At 39.4% G+C, this 19386-nt stretch overlaps 1 protein-coding gene across 2 annotated transcripts in view; it reads right to left on the bottom strand.

The window, feature by feature from the left end:
• COL5A2 (collagen type V alpha 2 chain) overlaps window positions 1-19073 on the bottom strand; it is a 96408-nt gene extending 77335 nt beyond the window's left edge. The window contains exon 1 of one of the 2 annotated variants that reach the window (XM_041487604.1): window positions 18485-19073. In XM_041487604.1, coding sequence (XP_041343538.1) covers window positions 18485-18587 — 103 coding nt within the window. In that variant the 5' untranslated portion in view covers window positions 18588-19073. The remainder of the gene's footprint in view (window positions 1-18484) is intronic. The other variant, XM_041487605.1, reaches the window with a different exon arrangement.
• Between the last annotated feature and the right edge of the window lie 313 nt (window positions 19074-19386).

The raw sequence follows: 19386 nt of genomic DNA on the forward strand, positions 1-19386 counted from the left end.
AAGTACATTCCTTCCTCTTTTTTTTTTTTCTTTTAGCAGGCCAACTAGAGGTCACTTTGTAGAAATTTGACCTTAGTCTGCACTAAGCTGGAAAGATAAATCAATTTCTTTTCACCTAGAATTTTTTAACACCTGATTTGTCTAAAAAAATAGCTTTTATAAAATTTTAAAGCATTTTCAATATCAGACTGAAAACTATTGCTCAGTTTAGTTGCTTCTCCATAATAATAATAATGATGATTTTGGTATTAATGTTATGATGGGAGTTGGACTCCACAGTCCTGGCAGGTCCTAACACAAGATATTCTATGATGCAGTAATCATTTCACCATTGCTTGCCTAATCACACATCGTGAGAAGTCATGCAGTTCTGCTTCCTGGAAAGAAATTTGTTCCCAGAATTGTACAGAATTTTTATCTGCCTCTCTGGTTGTCATAAAAGTAGTCAAGAGAACTGCACTTAATTTCACCTTATTTTGAAGGACAAGAATATAAATTTGCTGAGTATATTTTGCTAATATTTTTAAGTACTTTAGAGATTTTTTTTTTTTTAATGAGGTATCTCTTACTTAGAAATACAGCTACATCACATGCAACATTAATAACACTGGTATTGAAAAGACAATTCAACCACCTACCTTTAGTCCACTGGAAAAAAAAGAAAAATCTGAGTTTTTTTCTGAGATGCTCCACAAATATCTGGGTTGGGTTTTTTTTTTCAGTTCTATTAGAAAGTGATTACCCCCTGCTCTTCACAGCCAAAAGTCTCTGTTATACACTGCAAGTCCTATTTTGTCACCCTGAACAAACTACATTTTGATCCTGACAGAAGACAACAACCAAGCAAAGGTACCACTTCAGCCTGATTTCATCTCATGAGCAATTATCAAATGCAAATAAAGCTGTCCAGTTCACATGGTTTTGGTACCTTTCCTCACAGGAATACTTTTACAAGGACATTCCATCTTCTGGCATGATTGTTTCAAATGAAAAAATGGCTTCTGGCTGCCTCAAAGATGCTGAAGTTGACTCTAGGTGGAAACTCACATTTTCATGCACAGACACTCCCAGGTGGGTTTTTAAACTTTCTAGGTGCACTTTTTGAACAGATTTTACTCTCAAACACTACACAGTAACTTCTGCTTATTTTTTTTACTCTATAAACTTTACCATTAGTCCCCTCCATAACTAAGAGAAATATGATTTCTGCACATTAAACATTTGTCAAATGAAAAGAGGATCAACTGCTATACACAGTTACTTACACTACTTTCATCATAACCAAAGAGCCCTTACAATGGGATAACACAACTTTCGTTGCTTTTGTTTTAATTATGCATTTATGCAGACCCTCCAGAAATACGAGCCAGAACTGGCAGTGTTTATTCCATACACTAGAGTGACAAACATACTTACAGTCAGAAATGTTTCCAAATGAAGAGCTACACTTTTAACTCATTTATAAACATACAGAAAGTAATTTTTAATTTTTAATTTTTTTGCCACCATTACACCCACAGGAGAGATACTTGTTAACACAGTACAAGGGTTTCATGTCAGGTACCTCAGAGTGCAATACCTGGATCACTGGAAAAGCAACAGCTGCAGTGTAATACAGGGAAAGGCAATTATGGAAACCAATGTGATGCCAAGTTACTAAGCATTATCAAATAAGTTCTCCTGCCAACTATAGGAGAGAGCTTTAATCCATAGCTATAAAAATAAACACCCCAGCCCACAAAGATTAACAGTATTTCCTGCCTTTCTGCACTGGCTACAAAATATTTTGATTGCACTTCTGTCAGGATCTAATTGAAGTACAGAAAATGCTTGTCAGAATGGAATTTTAGAAAGCTGGTGTCAGTGTCATATTTCATACTTCCATTTTCCCAAGCTATGCTTATCAACTAGGGGGTAAAAAGAGGGAAGAGAATTATTTAGAGAAACAAAGAAACATATCTCATGCCATTATAATTAGTCATTAAATACAAAAGCATGTCAAGCCATTATTTTTTTTAATGTATGTTTTCTTGATTATTTTCATTCTGGAACACAAGGCATATTATTAACAAATACACAATATTAAACAATGACTTAAATTCAATCACATTGCTTACTAAGTTCTGGGACAATTCCAGAGAACACTAAGTAGCACAGAAATTTAAGATCTTTAAAAAAACCTCAGAAAATCACTAAATTTTAATTGAAATCTGTGCTGATTTAGCACAAGGCTGAAAGACAGATATACTTTCCTTTTCCCCTTTTGTTTCCTCTCCCCGTTCTCCCCAACAATCCACTGCTGCTGTGTGATGCTGCAAAGAAAGAAACCAGTGAAACAACAAATGTCTCCTCTCAACATGGGGCTCAACTCTTCCCCCACCTGAGTTTCACAGCTTGTGAATTCTCTGGCTCCATGTCCATTTTTCTTGTTTACGTAATTTTTGAATCAAGTCAGCATACTGGAAACATCCATAGCAGTGCTCCAGCAAGGACAGAGATCTTCCTGGCTCTAGGGACAGCTGTTACAGATGTTGTGGAAGAGATAAGGGGTGCTCATCTCACTGTATTAAGGACTACTTACACAGGGACATCAGTTAAGAAATTCTCCTATTGTAAAAAGCCTGACTTCTAAGTACATTTTTGTCTAGTAATTCAGTTTTTTTAATTAAAAAAGCTTAATTTTTCAGAACAAGTTAAATTTGTTTTACACTATTTTCTGCCTCTTTGTTTTTCCTAAACATTTCCTTAAAAATTGGGGGAAAAAAATAAATAATATTCCACTATGCCAACATTCACAACGTCTTGCTTTTCTTTTTAAGTGATACACTCTAATATTCATTCATCAAGATAATCAATGCTTTTCTTACTTTTGCCCCACATATGCATACACAGATTTGTTTACACACACTTCAGCATTTGCCTCAGCCTATTAAGAAGAGCTCTGTAGCAATCAGGACATTTCTGTATTTCCAGATTACATGATCTCAAGAACTTCAAATGTTCACTTATCTGGATATTAATCTTATCAGTTGCTTTTCTTCCTGAATTAACATACAGGAAAGAACAACATGGACATAATTTGCCTAATTTTATTCATTTCAGTGGACCACAAGTTTGATGATATCCCAATGCTTTATTTAAATAACAACACATTTCAGGGAGGAAGAGACAAACAAGCAACCTACAGTTATGTTTAGGTAGTACTATTAGTAGTTTTACTAATATCACAGAATCTAAGGCAACACTCACAGTCCTAACAAGGACTTGCCCAACTCCTGAGGGACCAGGCAAAAAGATCTGCTCCCCTTTTAAGACATGTACAATTGTATCAGTGAAAACACTGTGTTACCTACTTCTGAGCAGGAATTAACACATTGAAACCTGTCTGTTTCCTTCCGGTGCAACATCACATGGCACCTGAAATAGCACCCACTGATCACTCAATACAAGGACATACCAGGGGCCAACTTCTCACCCAGGAGGGAAGAAAAGCTATTTTTCATGTTCTCCAATTAGGAAAAAGAACTGTGAATCTCAGTAACAACATCACAACAGCTGAATGAGGCTCTAATCCAAACCTTAATTTGGCTTTTCAGGGCTGTGTTGGAGGAGAATCCAAGAAGTAGCCAACAACAGCTTGTTACATTTTCAGTCGTTTTTCCAGTTTAGAAGTGTGTGTGCACTGTGGGAGTTTCTCCTAACCCCAAATTACAGCCTGGAGGTTAGGAAATATTCCCAAATTTATGCATGTCCTTTACATGCAAGGTAAGCTTAGTAAGGATAAGAATTTCATTGCATGACTGCTAACTATGATCTGCATTAGCTGTACACACCACAACAAACTCCACAATAGGAACTCATCAGTTTTTAATACATTCCAATTTTACAGACAATGGGGTAAAACACAGAACATGGGGCACCCCTGGTCTCTGGATTATCTTGCAGACCTTTAGCTGGCGTAAATTATTCCACTGAAGTAATAGCAGTGGCAGCCTGGATGTCACCTCAGGATCAGCTCATGGGTCTCAGCACTGACATCAGGCCCAACCTCTTCTGGTGAAAGGGAGAAATTTCCAAGCAATTTTCAAAAGACCACTTTGTTTATATCAAACTCTGAATTTACAATACATCCTGCAGACCAGAAGAAAAACTAATAAAATGTGAAACAATAAAAAGCATGTGAACAAATAAAACCTGGGAGCTGCATGATAAAAAGAAAAAAAAAGTTTCACTCATCATTTTCTCAGCCAAAATTTTTCTTGTACAAATAAACCTGTAAATATCAGATTCAAATAAAGTGTTTATCATCTCAGTTATACACAGAATCTGCACAGGTGGCTCTCCTTCAAACAATTTCAGTGAATAGTATTTTCACTACATTAACATATCTAAGGTTGGCAGTTCAGTGCCAAGCATATCAGAATCAAATTTCCACTTCACAATCACCTTGGTTGTGAAAATAAAACTTCACTGTTAAAAACATTAACTTGAAATTAATCACTTTCATGCTGATCTATAGAGACAAACAATGAAAGTGTACATGTTTATTCTGTTTTTCCAATGTAGAAATCAACTCAGAATCATAATTAGGATCAGCAGCCAAGCACTGGTTTTCTGTTTGTTTCACTAATGTGAATTGATACATATTAAAGAAACTAGTTCTCCCTTTTTACCCTCAAAGTAATTAATTCACAACAAAAACAAATTTGGAGTGAATGATATGTGTTTCTTTCATGGCACAGAACTGAGGGAAGGCACAGCATGAGGGAAGGCATAACTAACCATGCATTTCCCATAACTGCTATCTAATTTCAACTTAACTGCACTGTAAGCTCTAAAAAGTCCCTCCATGAAGTAAATTTTCTGCGCACACCTCATTGCTCTGGCTGCCTGGATTTATGTAATTGAGAAAAGTTTGAGGTCAATATGGAAAAAGGCCTCATTGATCACTGGCAAACTGTCTCTGAAAACAGTACACTCTGAGGAGCCCAGTACTAAAGGCACAAAGACAGAAGAGCCAACTGGTAAGGTACAAAACCTGTGACTGCTTTATTCAGAACATAATTACCTTTGAGAATCTCTCAAGGGCAATAAATTAAATCCCAGATGCACACCTGGAAATAAGCACTGAAAGCACAGAATAGCACTGATGTCAGTCATCAACCTGATAACAGAAGCATCTTCTTTCAAACAAGACAGCACACAAAACGTCTAACAGTCTTTTGCAAAACATCCTCCTGCAGCTGAGCTACACAACTGAATATTCCTGCCATTTTAGTGTCAAGCCTGAGAGACCAGGAGAGCTTATACTACTGCCTCAGAAGTGCACTACACAGGAGCCAGGCTATGCTTCACACAGGCTCCAGAACTGGCTTTACAAACATACTCCCTTACAATCAGGCCTCAAAAGCACCTGATGTCCTGGAACCATCTTCTCTAACATTAACTTCTTATGAACATAGGTAACACCTTAAGCTGAGTGGAAAACTTTCCTACACAATAACTGATTAATTTCAGGTAATTGCTGAACTATTCACGTGTTAGGAAAAGAAAGAATTCAAATGCCCAATGACTCAGAGAATATTTCTTAATCAGAAATACAGAGTTGGGTTTGGATCAAAAAGAGCTGCAATATGTTTCAGTTTTTTCTGTTCCCTCTTCTGTTTTTATACTCTTATACAGTCTGCATAACATATAGACCAGTCTGTTCAAAGCATCAAATCTTTCCTTTTTATTAGAAAGGAATATTCATGTCCTGACCAAATAGTCCACATTAGAGTCCATAGTACTTACATTTCTTTCTGCAGAAAGTTTCTCTGAGTAAACACAGTCTAAAGCCCTGGTGCAACACATGCCATGAGCTTTAGTCACATGTGACGTGCCAGAAATTTCACAGGCCACAAAAACCTGCATTTTGCAAGCATGTCAGACTCTTCCTCATAGAGCTCTGAGTGTGCTAACACAGGTACTGGAAAACTCATTATGCATTTAGTTGGACTAAAAGGAGAATATTACCCTTCAGGCACTTTGCATGAAGACAATCTCATTTCCAAAACCAGATCGGTCTGGTTGCAGCCTCCTACAAGTTTCCCACAGGATGGGAATTTAAAAGAAAAAAAAACAAACCAACCAACAAGAAAAGTAGTGTAAGCTACAACAGCAAAAAAGGTATTTTGAGGAAATACTTTGTGTTCTTTAGTAGTACATCTATCATTAGGGATAATATTTAGGTCTGCAATTTCTTGCAGCCTCAGATCTCCTACTGGGTTACAAAAAATGTATAGCAGAGAATGGCACACGCCTACATCACCCTGAGGGTCAGGGGCTATGTTTAGTTCATTAAGACTTGAAAGAAACATTTTAGATGCTTGAAGATATTGTGCTGCATTGCACAAAAATATAATTGCTGTAACTGCCTCTGTAATAACCTACAAGTTACACAGCAGATGTTTTTTCTTTTTCATATCTGTATTCCTGAAACATTGTCATTCTATTCCTAATCAAACTGAACATAAGTTTTTCAGTGTGACAGAGGCTACTATCAGCCAGAACCACCTGCAATTTTTTTAAATTAAATTTGCCTTAGCCAGGCTTGTCCTATACCATTTGTTGATGTCTTCTCAGAGAAGGCAAGCAGTACAAGAAGCATTGTTTTAACAGAACGCACAAAGGGAAAGAGAAGCTTCTTCTGCATTAGCTCTGAAATCCCTTGTCAAATCTTCATCTTCATTATGCTAAATAACTCCAGGATGAAGGAGAAGAAAAAAAAAAAAAACCTCTGCCCATCCCCCAAAAATCTATACAAACTTATACCACCCTGTGAAAAAATCTTGCCTTGTGCCTCCTGAGACAAATAAAGAAAGAACCAGGCCAAAGCTACATCTAGCTTCAAACTTCACAGTTTGTTAGATATCAAAAGGGGTCATAATAATTAGCTATTTGTCTTGCTTGATTCGGACAAAATGTCCTAAAGCTCACTCTGCCATTTCAATAAATAGTTATAATCCAAGACAAAAGCAAAAGCCAGAGGATCAGTGCGCTGGTATTTACATCTCATTGTGAGCTGCATTCCATTGTATAAACAAGTTACTTAGAATTTTCTAAGTCATGCAAACGTCAAGGAGGAATTTCAGTCTCTCAGCCTCCAGAAGGGAGGAGATTTAAGGCGAAAAAAAAATAGAAATAAAAAGAAAGCAAGCGAGAGAGAAAGTACATGCACATAAGACTATGACTTTTTTAGCCATCTCATGAAGAACTAAAATCCACTTTGGGTAAAAAAATAATTCCAATTTTTTGATTTGGTGACCGGAAGCATAAGGTGGCAGTTATGACAAACTAAAAACTAACTTCAGTAGAAGCGTATCGTTTTGCTAAAGAAGCACTAGATCTGTGCTTTCAAAGTAAACAACTCAAAGTCAGAAGATGAACCACTCCATTAATGCTAGCCAGACTCAGATTTATAAGATTATGCTGGGAGATAACAGGCATCCATTAAAACCAGACCTTTTTTTCTTGTGTGAGGGTGGAAAGCAAAGGACAAACTGGGTAAAGGTCTTTATACATGGGCTCAGCACAGCCTATACCTCTACTGCAATACCCTACAGTAAGTGCTGCACAGTGGCTCCAGGCTGTGTCCAAGAGCAAAGCCCAGAGGGCATCATTCGATGAAGCTACACATTTCCAGGAACTATCCTCCTGCATCCTAAGATCACCCCAGCTAATTTGACTATGGGTGCATACTAAGTCTGGGTAACAATACTATTTAAGAGTGCATGCTTTCACTCCAACTCATGTTTCAATCCAAGACCAGCTTTAGCTCAAAAGCAGTGCAATATTTCAGCTATATTTGCAGACTCCTTTTCAGAAGTTTAAACATTCAACCAACAGGGTAAGTAGACTTAAAAGAAAAAAAAAAAAAAAAAAAAAGGCAGTCCAGGCAGAATGCCTTACTCCTTTTCTCAAGAGAACTCTACTTGGCAGGTAGGACCAAGGATGTAACTTGGGCTTTGAATGCAGGGATGTGGATGCAGTCATGAAGAGCAGCAGCAGAGTTGTGCTCTCGCCCCTGGCATTTTGAAATTGCAAGCATGTCACGAATTGCCCAGGTGTGATTCCAGCCCCAGTAAAAGAAAGGCAGGGTACTGTCACACCAGGAAGTTTCCTCTCATGTCATTGAGTCAACACTCACTCACATTTCTAGGACTCAGACTAAGCCACAGCTGTATCCTGTTAGAAAACAGGACCATAGGAGCATCCCCTTTCCAGGCAGTCACATTCCCTTCTGCTATCATCACTCCAGCCTAGGGGTCCCAAAGCATTCTTCCAGACAGAGCTAGAGATCAGGATGTTAGAAGTCCCAAGTCACTCTCCTGACTAAGGCATGCTGAATTCTGTCCCAAACCTAAGCCCTTACTGAATCTCTTGCAGCTAAATATAAAATTTAGCAGGAGTTCTTCTATTATATTAAGCATTATTAGGCACATAAATCATCTTGAGAACCCCAAAAGCCTTAACTTCCATGGTCTTTTGTACATGTGTATCTGAGATGATGCAAGAACCTTTGATATGTCAGATTTGAGCATAAAGCAAACTCAAACCAAAACCACCAAGATTCCCTTGGTTTCCAGTGAAACCAGAAACCGGGCTGTGTTTCTGTACTGATGTTTACTGATGGCAGGAAGCCAAATCACATGAATTTGTGCAAAAATGTCAGTATAACTGATAAAAGTTATTTAGGATAGCTATTCCATTTAAGATAACTCACTGCTGCATCATTTTACCTAATCAAATCTTACTTCAGCTTAAAAGACCCTGAAGATTGCTGCCCTCTTTTAAAAGAAAAACTGAAATAATTAAATTTTTCATTCATTAAGGAGAAAATAAAATAAAGGTATAAGTTGTCTCATTACAATAAATAAGACCGTTCATGTGCCTCAAGTTAGGTTCTAAACTACTCTCCTGAAAGGGAGATTTAAATTACCAAATATTTACTTTCCATGTTCATTACATTCAAACACAAAAAATAAACTGCCTGTAAAATAGATAAATTCCATACTGCAGAGGTTTCCTAGGAAACCAGGAAAGGCTCAAAGAAACAGAGAACAGCTGGAGGAAAAAAAAAAAAAGCCAACCCCAAGAACTAAGTGTTCCATAGCCTCATTTTAAAAACCATGAGAATTATATCACTAACATTAAAGCATTGTCTTTCACACCGCTTGGCTCTGGCACTCTTCATAAGGGCAAACATGCACAGCCTAAAGAGATCAAGATTTAGCTCTTCTCTATCATCTCACCTTGCTCTTCTCTCCAAAAAACAAACCAAACCAAGAAGCGTGTTTTTGCTAAAATGTGGTAAAGCTGCAGAGTGTTGGCGTGTACACTGAAAAGGACAGCCAGCCCCAGAGAGGTGCCTACTGAAACCTTACAGCGAGCAGGTGATTCACTAGCCAGAGATTTCTTTGCTGAGGAGCCAGATTCCACTTCTGAAACCAGCCAGCTATTCAACATGAAAATCCATGCCATTCCAGAAATGTATTATTAGCACAATGACTCAGTATGTATATTACAGTAGTAGCCTAAGGCTTCGTTTGATATCAAGGATGCTTTGTGCTCTGCACTGCACAAATTCATAGGAAGGCCCTGCACTTTACAGTGAAAATATAAAATCAAAGCATGCTAAAGTTATTCAAGCTTACTGTCCAGGTTTAGATGGAATCTTCTATCATAACAGGAAGAAAAAAAAAAGAAAAAGGGTAAAGGATAACTTAACTAACGTCATTCCTAATTTTCGAAGTAGGCTCCCAGCACTCCCCCAGACACTGCTATAACTCCAATATTCAGTGTGGTGACAGCAGCCATACTATCATGTTGGCTCTTCCTTCTCCACATGGCTCCATTTTCCATGTTCTGCTTTGCTTGTCACCAGGCTCAATGCCTCTGACATCAGGTTCTTCCCTTCCTTTGTTGCCGCCAAAGAGTGTTCCAGTCCTTTCTGCCTCTTGCCAAAGCAAGCACTAAACATCTGGAAATCATCCTCCATGACTTTCACCAGTGAGGTGCATCTGCCTTGCACTGTAGCTCCCATACAGCGGGAAGACACCACAGTCACATATATATGTAAAATGCCCTACAAAAATCTAACACACTATATATTAAACCACCTCAATCTTTACCATGCAGTAAGTTACAAACATGTTATTTTCTTCAAAGATGTGAGCATATATACTGGGGATCTTTACAGACCACAACACTCCTGATTCCAGAGAGTTCTAAAGTATAGATATTTACTCTTAGAATTGCGTTCTCTTTCTCACATGTGAAATCTTTTTAGTATTAGAAACCAACAGGTTTTCAATGCATGCATTATGTGTGCTGGTTTTGGAATTTTAAGGGTAAAAGAAGTCACTCCAATGGAAAATTAATACAGAGGATAAGAGATACCACTTTTTGCCTGTGCCTCTGAAGGAGTGGAAAATGCAAGCCATTTCCACCCTTTTCCACAGCCCAAAGTCACAACAGGACAATGACCCCTCGGTTGTATGGAGCTGGGGACTCCTCGAGAGGTCCGAGCCCCATCACACTCCCAACCCCCTTCTGGAAGTTCCTGCCTCTTGCTTCTCTTCCTCTTCTATTCTCAGAACTTTGGACATGCTGAGGATTATTCAGAAGAATTTAAGGAAGCCTCCAGGAGCCTTTGAGAAGTGAGATAACCCAGCTACTCAATGGTATCTTTCCTACCAAGGGGCTCATCACTGATATAAGCAAGAAAGCCAAAAATAGATCATACTTGGTTTAAAAAAAAACCCCAAAACTTTTTTATTGATTATATCACTTGTCAACAATAATTCATAATCTGGATTAAATAAATTCAGGGTAACTTGATTATTCTGAAATAGCGTAGATGGTTTAAAGATGACTAAATCATCCTCAGTATTTGGAAAATAAGACACTCCAGCTGAAGGAAAAAACTCCTACTTTGAAGTAGACAGAAAATAAGTCATAAATAACTGTCATAGGATAGCAATCACTATGGCAATTCAGCACATTTTCATCAGATCTGAAGATCTGATAGAACCTTGTAAAGAAAGTATATGTGAAAAGCTGAGTGTAAAACAGCTTCTGTTCGCTACTTCTGCTTTAATTTTTTCCTTAAATATTTTTTCTTGATCTGCTGGGATGTTTATCCTGACAGGAGACATGAGATTTCAGACTAGAAAGTGATTTAATATCAAGCTTGTCTATGATTTCTTGAAAGAGAAAGAACTGCTTTAAACAAAATGCTCCCTTAGCATAACCTCTGAGTACCTATGATAATACAGCTGGCCCAAGACAGTTCTCCTCAAATGAGGAACAGTTTCCTTCTGGCTTTTAGCTGGATTTTCACTATCATTTTAATGTGAAGCAATAATCTTGGAGCATCTGGGCCAGGACAAACTCACAAATTGGCAGAAGGCAGGTTTAGATTAGATACTAGAAAGAAATTCTCTCCTGTGTGTTGGATGAAGCCCTGGAACAGACTGCTAAGAGAAGCTGTGGCTGCCCCATCCATGGAAGTGTCCAAGGCCAGGTTGGATGGGGCTGGGAGCAAGCTGGTGTAATGGAAAGTGTCCCTACTTATGGCAGGGGGTGAAATGGGATGGGCTTCAAGGTCCCTTCCAATCCGAACAGTTCTGTGATGACTCTTCTTTCATCTCCCTCAATCTCTTCCTACCCTACACTGCCATTACGCCCACAATCCTGCACTTCAGGTGGTCAGCTTGCTGAAGGATGCTGGCAAGCACTTAATGACCAAAGAATATTTGGAGAAGATACTGTATGGACCTTCTCCGCCAGACATCTACTGCTCAGCAGGGAGCAGACCCCAGGGACACAGTTTACTCTTCTGTTCATATCCTAAATGAGTTCATGTCCAAAGCTCTGAATTCCTGCCAGCAGTATCAGAGTCGCTGTTTGTGTTTCTATTCAGCCACATTATCCAAAGAACAAGGGCACAAAGATTCAAATTAATTCTTTAGTCCTCCCATGCTACTGCTGCACAGTCCAAAGGCTATAACTGAAAAGTAGTGAAGACACAAACCACCATGAAATCTTTTCAGTATGTAAACAACTTCATTATATCAGTCTCCCAGCTATACTGCTCATACAGAGCAGCAGAAAAATGCAAATTCTCCAAAGCTCCAAACAAGTTTCAGCTGGCAGCAGATGGCCAAGGAACAACCTCAGGACAGCTCTCCAAAGACAAGACCTATCTTCAGCAGCAGATACAAACAGAATCCCGAGGGTCTGCATGAATAGAAGCTCCGTGAACAGGGAGCATCCCACCACTGGCTCTCTGACAATCATTCTTAGTCTTCCTGCTTATATAACACATGACCTTTCTGCAGCAAATGCGGGTGGGATAGTGGAATAATGGAATTGTTTCTCACTGCAAGAATAAAAGGCAGCACAGCAGGCTATGAAAAATGTATGTTGCTTACTAAGAAGAGATAATTGTAAGCAACGGTTTGGATATTTTAATTACTACAGCATCAAGGCTTTATCATCATTCAAAGCTTCCAGCACATTATTGTTTTCATAATTATAAATCAAATTGTAAAATAACCATTTATATTAAAATAATTGTGTTACTTCCTATAGTCAGGATAAACCAGTGGTACTTTCTTGTAGTTCAGGAACAGCACTAACTTTTCAATCTCCTCTAAATTTAAGCTAGGAAAAACACAGAATCACAGAACAATCCATGATCAAAAAAAAAAAAGTATCTAGAGAAACGGTATTATTTCTACATACACAATGCACTGATTACATAAAAGACATAAGTAATACATCATGCCACCCCCTGGGGTATCTCTGTTCCTCTAAGTGTTACATGACTGTCATAGGTAAGAGCCATTTTTCTCCAGCTTGAAAGTACCTGATTTCCCATTTTATACAATGGAAAGAAATACATTTTCTTCACTAAACTTGGAATTAATGCATCCTACTTTCCAGCTCAAATCATACCTGACCCTCTGCACGTGACAGCCTCACCAGGGCATTCAAGGACAGTTGAACAAGGTGGGTCTGTTGCAGCTTGAGATTTCAGGCAGTGCAACAATCCTTCCTCGTGCTCTGAAAGTTCAAACTCCAAGAAGCCTTTGTCAAAAACTGAAATTCCAAGTTAATCTGATTAATTTATTCATTTTACATTAAAAGATACTTGGGTTTGCCTTGTTGGTTATATAAAGAATGGGGGGTTTGTCTACACAATAAACCGAAGTGCAAGTCCAGTCTCTCTTCCCTGACCCAGCTGAGAATCCACTGGATTAACACTTTGATTTATTCTTTCTAAGAATAATTTCTGAGAAAATTCTATCAGGACTCTACACACAAAAATGTGCAGGGTCACAATGACAAACATAAGTGAAACAGTGCACATATAAGGATAGATCACATGCCTCCAGCTGGAATTTCGACTATTTTTTATTACTTTGTTATTTCTTGGCACTGAGTTTGTTGCCTTCCTCTGTATATGGAAAAATAGTTGTATACAGGCCATGAACATCTGCTCAGTTTTTTTAAAGGATTGTATTGTTGCGTGAAGATCTGCCCTTGCAGTTCCTGCTTCCCTGCACATACACACAAGAATCTGTGTTTCTTTTCTGAAAAAACACCAAAAACCAAGTTAAGTGGTCAGTTGACCACATTTAATTCTAACCACAGAAAAACTGTAACTTACAGTGTACCCAAATAGTAAACACAACTTCAACACCAGAGTTGTTCCTAAGCAGGGTTTCCTAGGAGCATTTATCATCAGTCAAGGGATTTGGTAGATTATTTTTTTCTGAAAATTTCTAAAGCGTTAGCAAGTTAAAAAAGACGTATTTTTAACCAATTTACATTTAACTATTGTTAAATAGGACCAATCCTGTATGTTTTGCATGAGCAAATCAAGCTGATAGAATGTTTTCACACTGAAACAAACTGCAAGGATGAAAAGACCTCACCAAGAAATAAAGACTGAGCATGTTAAAACAGGAGTCATGAAATGACCATTCAGTTTCTATGGCAATAATCCGTATTTGTAAACATCAGGAAGGAAAAATGCCTGCACTAACAAACACAGCATGCAATTATTCTTCAATCACAATGTATTTTCCTAAAAAACTACAAGTTAATGTAGATAGTTCAACATGACCCTCAATTTTATGTACTCCATAATTTTGAGCAAAGTTTTGCTCAGGCTGAACAGAAGTCCTCTCGAGGAGTCTTCTTGTAGAAATTTCTGTGTAGAGTATCTTTCCCACACTTTTAAGTCAGGAAAATCAACCCCAAATTTTCTAATTCAATTAGTTAGTCCCCACAGAATTATGATTCCCATTTGTTTAGAGTTATATTAATTCCTATTTTTGAATTATTTACTATACTTAAACCCCCAAACACATATGCAGGTTTTCTCACTAAGAAAGCAGAGGTACAGACATAAGAAAGCAGAAGTATGGACATAATCTGGGGATCTGGAACTTTTTGGGGGAAAAATGAATCAATATAGCATAACCAGGGGATTATCATTTACATTTACATACATAACCAGGTACAGCCAGCATGGGTTTATGAAAAGCAGGTCTTGCTTGACCAACCTGATCTTCTTTTATGACAAGGTGGCCCACTTATGGGATGAGGAAAAGGCTGGGATGTTGTCTACCTGGAACTTAGTAAAGCTTTGATCACTGTTTTCCATGGCATTCTTCTGGAGAAATTGGCCGCTCATGGCTTGGATGGGTGCACTCTCCACTGGGTAAAAAACTGCCTGGATGGCCAAGCCCTAAGACTGGTAGTGAATGGAGTTAAATCCAGTTGGTATCTGGTCACCAGTGGTGTCCCCAGAGCTCAGTACAAGGCCCAGTTCTGTTCAGTATCTTTGCCAATGATCTGCATGAGGGGATCACAGCAAGTTCACAGCCAGCACCAAGCTGAGCTGGAGTATCAATATACTGAAGCAGTGCTGTGCAAACAGTTGGGTTCAATGATCTTAAGGGTCTTTTCCAACCTAAATAATTCTGTAATTCTAAGTTCTATCGGATCCTCACTAAAATTGTGACAAATGTAAAAACAGGCCTGCTTTTCCTCTTTCATATAGAATCATACAGTGTCATTCTCCTTAGGAGCTGTGAAGACTCTTTACACAGATGAAAGACCCATAAAATCCAAAGTATTTGGCACAAATACTCAATAATTCTTTCACTTTCTCATAGCTACAGAGGACTTTCACTTGTCATCTTATTCCCAACTCTTATCCCATTATGGGGACTGTGCAATGTAACAAGGTCTTATCTCCCTAAAGATAGTATCAGTGAGAAGATAATGGACACAGCTAATAGCCCCCATTGCAGCAGCTGAACTGCTTTTGTCTCCAAAGTCAGTCAACTCTCCTGTCTCCCTTGCATGGTTTCCAGACAAAATGGAAGACCTTGAGAATTCAAAAAAGGCAAAGAGGATTATTAATCTAAACAGAAAAATGACCATTTATTGTTTTTCCTTGTTCACAAATTAGATATTTTTAAATCAGTATCAGGGCTCACACTGATCTCAGCTGAAGGAGGGTTGACACCACAAGAGGTGGACAGGAAAATATAACAAAGGTACATTGCAAAAACTTATGACAACCGAAGGCAAGTATAGGATTGAAGAGGAAACACACTAAAGGTTTATTTCTATTTGTTTTTAAAAAACTTTTACACTCCCAAGGGGACAAGAAAGGATCCCAGAAGCACATCCTGCTTCTACTAGTAGTTCCCTCTATCCCAAGCCCTAGGAAAGGAGGAAAGATCATAGAGTTGTGTGGAAAACCCCGTACCAAAAGTTCAGAGTTTTCAGGTATTCAGTGGTTAAACAGCACAAAATTTCAGTCACCTCCTGGGCACTTTCTGATCCTGTTGCATTTCTGAACTAGACCAGGTTCCTACAAAGAAATTAAAACCAGGATCTTCCAGTCCTTCTAGGATTTTGCAGCTCTGACCTTATGATAAATAACTTTTAAACAGTCCGTCTCAAAATGACCAATTTTGCTGTAATAGGTTTGGAAGTGTCTGGTTTTCACATTTTTTACATACATTTTAAGGATGTGCACCATGGAGCACTACTAGCCAAGTGCTCTTGAGCAGAACAGATCAATCTGGAAGGGTTTCAAGAGAAAAAAAAATAATAAAGAAACTGGCATTATTTAAAAGCACAGGAATGGTAAGTGACAAAAAGTTAAGCAGTATGTTTGATTTGAAGAAGTATCATAGATCTTTCATTAAGGTTTTTTAACCACTTTATATGCTTTATTATATTCAATTTATCTATCAATATCAATCCCCCTTATGATAAATTCCGTAACATACTACCACAAAAGCTATTTCTGCCACTGTGTCTAAAGTTGACAAGCAGCATTCAATCCTTATTTTTTCTAGGATTGTCATGAAAAGTGACTGGTACAACTGGTTTACATCCCTTCTGAAAGTTGGATAGATTTTCTAATCTACGCTTCCTGAAGTGCCCTTCTTGCTTCCCAGATACCTCTAATATTTGCGTATCTGGTAGTGCCTATGTTCAAGTAGTACATAAGTGAAGGAGAAATAAAGCAGCTCTACAGACAAAGCCACCTGCAGTAAAATACAGTGTTGACTGATGTTAGACCTCTACACAAATATCAAACCCAAGACAAACTAAGGGTAAAACCTGTCCACTCTTCAGCATTTGTAGGCTTCAATCAGGAACTAAAAGAAAGGTGAAATCCCTTTCTTATGCAATTAAACCAGACCAATGTGTAGAATGCACCCTACTTCTATCTTCACTTCACCAACCCTCACATCACACTAAAATAGGTTTGGGTTTGGTTTCCTTTTAATATAATGAACATTGGAAAAAGGTCTGTATAGTAGACAAAAGATATTAATTCTCAAACAGGAAGATGAGTAAGTGATGTAAGTGTAAACAGCTGTCACTAATTTATTACAACATATTTTGCTCTGATTTACCACGTACCTCTCAGTTGCCTCAGCCAGCAGCACATGGGAAATACATCCCAGAACGTGTTGCTACACTACTGGCTTATACCATAATTTCCATAATTCCAACAATCTAGTAAATGACATGTAATAACCCCACAGAAAACTCATATAAATTTTGAAATTTTTTTAAATAGGCAAAAAGCTATTATTTTTATTAAATGGACACCAAAAATGAAGTCAGTATTTTCGCAAGTGTTTTGTTTGGTATTACATGTAACTGAAAAATGCGTAATACGTGCCTCCCTTTATGGCAAGTATATGAATTACACTCACAAATTTATATAAAGCGCCCCCTCTATGGGACTTCTTACACACTGTGCACGGGCAGGACAGTCTCATTTTGCTTTGTAGAACAAAAGTTTCAGAAATATTGCACTGGTTTATTCATCAGGCTTTGACTCCTCCTCACTTATGCAATCCAGCGTATTACCAGAGAAGTTCCGTTACAAGAAAAATTAGGCTCTTAAAAATACACGATAAAGTAAGTGCAAACTGCATTGTAGGGTACATCCTACAATGTGCTGGAATGCCCTACAAAGCGACTTTGTAGGGCATAATTTAGAAAAGAAGCCAGTGTTACATATAAGAAGGCTAGGAAGTACGCTCCGGAGTACAATAGCTCCAGACTATCCCACAGCCAGCCTGCTCACATTTCAGGAAATCAACACAGATCACCACATCCATCCCGACTGATGAAAGAGAACAGTCACTACTCCTGACCATCAGTGTCTCTCTGGCAGGCATTGAAATGATACTAAACACGAAGGGCTACCAAGCAGCCGCAGTCAGTGCAGGTCGGGGGGTGAGGCTCGCAGCTCGCCAGCGCTCCTGCCCGCTCGGAGCTTGCCCCGCGCCGCCAGCCCCCGGCCGAGGGGAGGCTCTGTGCCATCCTCGGCGTCAGGCAGCCCCTCCGCAAGAGCCTGGGGGAAAACGAGCCGGAGAAGGAAAGAAAGGAAAATGAAAAGGAGGAGGGGGGAGGGGTGAAAAAAAAAAGGGAGAATCCACGTTTCTGCATTTCTCTAAAACAAAGAATGTGAGAAAGCAGATGTAGTTCAGCGCAAACGACTCCACCCTGCGAGGCTTCGGTGTTTACTCTCCCAGCTCGCTTGCCCAGCTGTCCTCCAGCCGCGTCCCAAGCCCTTTCTTTTGTTGGGAACTTCCCAGCGGCCGCAGCCCCGCCGGGACGGGGGGCTCAGCCCGAGCGCCCCGCGGCAGCACTTGGCCTTTGACCGCCCCTCCCGCTCTGTGCCCGCAGCGAGCGCCGCAAACCTCGGTCTTCCGCTCAAAAACCCAAAGCGCAAACCCCTCTCTGCCTCCTTCTCAATATGTGAAAGCAATACTCTGGTATCCCAGGTTTTCCACTCCACTTACTAGCCAAATCACACAATAAACACACTGCATGCAAAGAGGGGGGATTATGATAATTGTTTTAGAGGTAGAGAGAAACTCACCACCTTCATACTCTTCCATTTCTTGCGCTTTTATGGTTACAAATCGGCCTAATAAAGCAGCGAGGATGAAAAAAGTTCTCGTTTGTACCAAGACTGCCATCATGCCTAGATATTAGACATGTATCCTCCCTGGGCAGCAAAAAGTGCAGAATCGTAAGGTTATTTTAGCACCATGAAGCCAGCTGAGGAGTCGTTCTGCCTTTCCGCATCAGTTCCAGGACAAAGTCTGCGAGCCCTCTTTTCAGCACCAGCTCCAGCGCAGTCTGCAAACACTCCTTTCAGGGGATGCAGCTTTAAATAGGAAGAATGCTGCCTCCACTTTCTTCCTGCCCCTTTTCAGCTCGTTCAGGCTCCTAACCATCCACTCCCTGCCAAGCAACAGTCTGATTGATGGTAAATAACCGAATCAGAGCTGGCTTCACTCTTCCTTGAACTTTTCTCTTTACGAGCACACTTGCGGGATACTTTCCTGCTGCTGTGCAGTGCATGTGCTTTTCCAGGACCCTTTATTAAGCAAGTAAAAGCAGAGTTTTAAGAAGCTGTCAGGAAGAGAAAGCTCTGCCTTTACCACACCGAGCGCACGCTTCCTGGAAATGGAGGGTATAGCCCCATTTGGAGCCGATTCCCTTATTAGGAACTCGGTCGCTTCCAGCGCGGCTGAGGAGGATTTCCTCCTCTCCCCTGATAACTGCCCCCTGCCTCGCTGTGTTATCAAACGGGACTCCAGTCCCTGCAGAGAGGCTCACAGAGCTAAAATAAGGCAGCTTGCTTCAGGAACTTGCAAATAAGCCCCCTTCACTCAAAGGGAAATAATCATTCTCAAATGAATTCTTTTACTGAATAATCTTTCCTCAAATGCCTACCTGCTCTATATTTACTGTCCTACCAGCTGGGAAGACTGT

The sequence above is a fragment of the Pyrgilauda ruficollis genome, unplaced genomic scaffold, assembly GCF_017590135.1.
Source record: "Pyrgilauda ruficollis isolate IOZ18807 unplaced genomic scaffold, ASM1759013v1 scaffold81, whole genome shotgun sequence".
NCBI classification, from domain to species: Eukaryota; Metazoa; Chordata; class Aves; order Passeriformes; family Passeridae; genus Pyrgilauda; species Pyrgilauda ruficollis.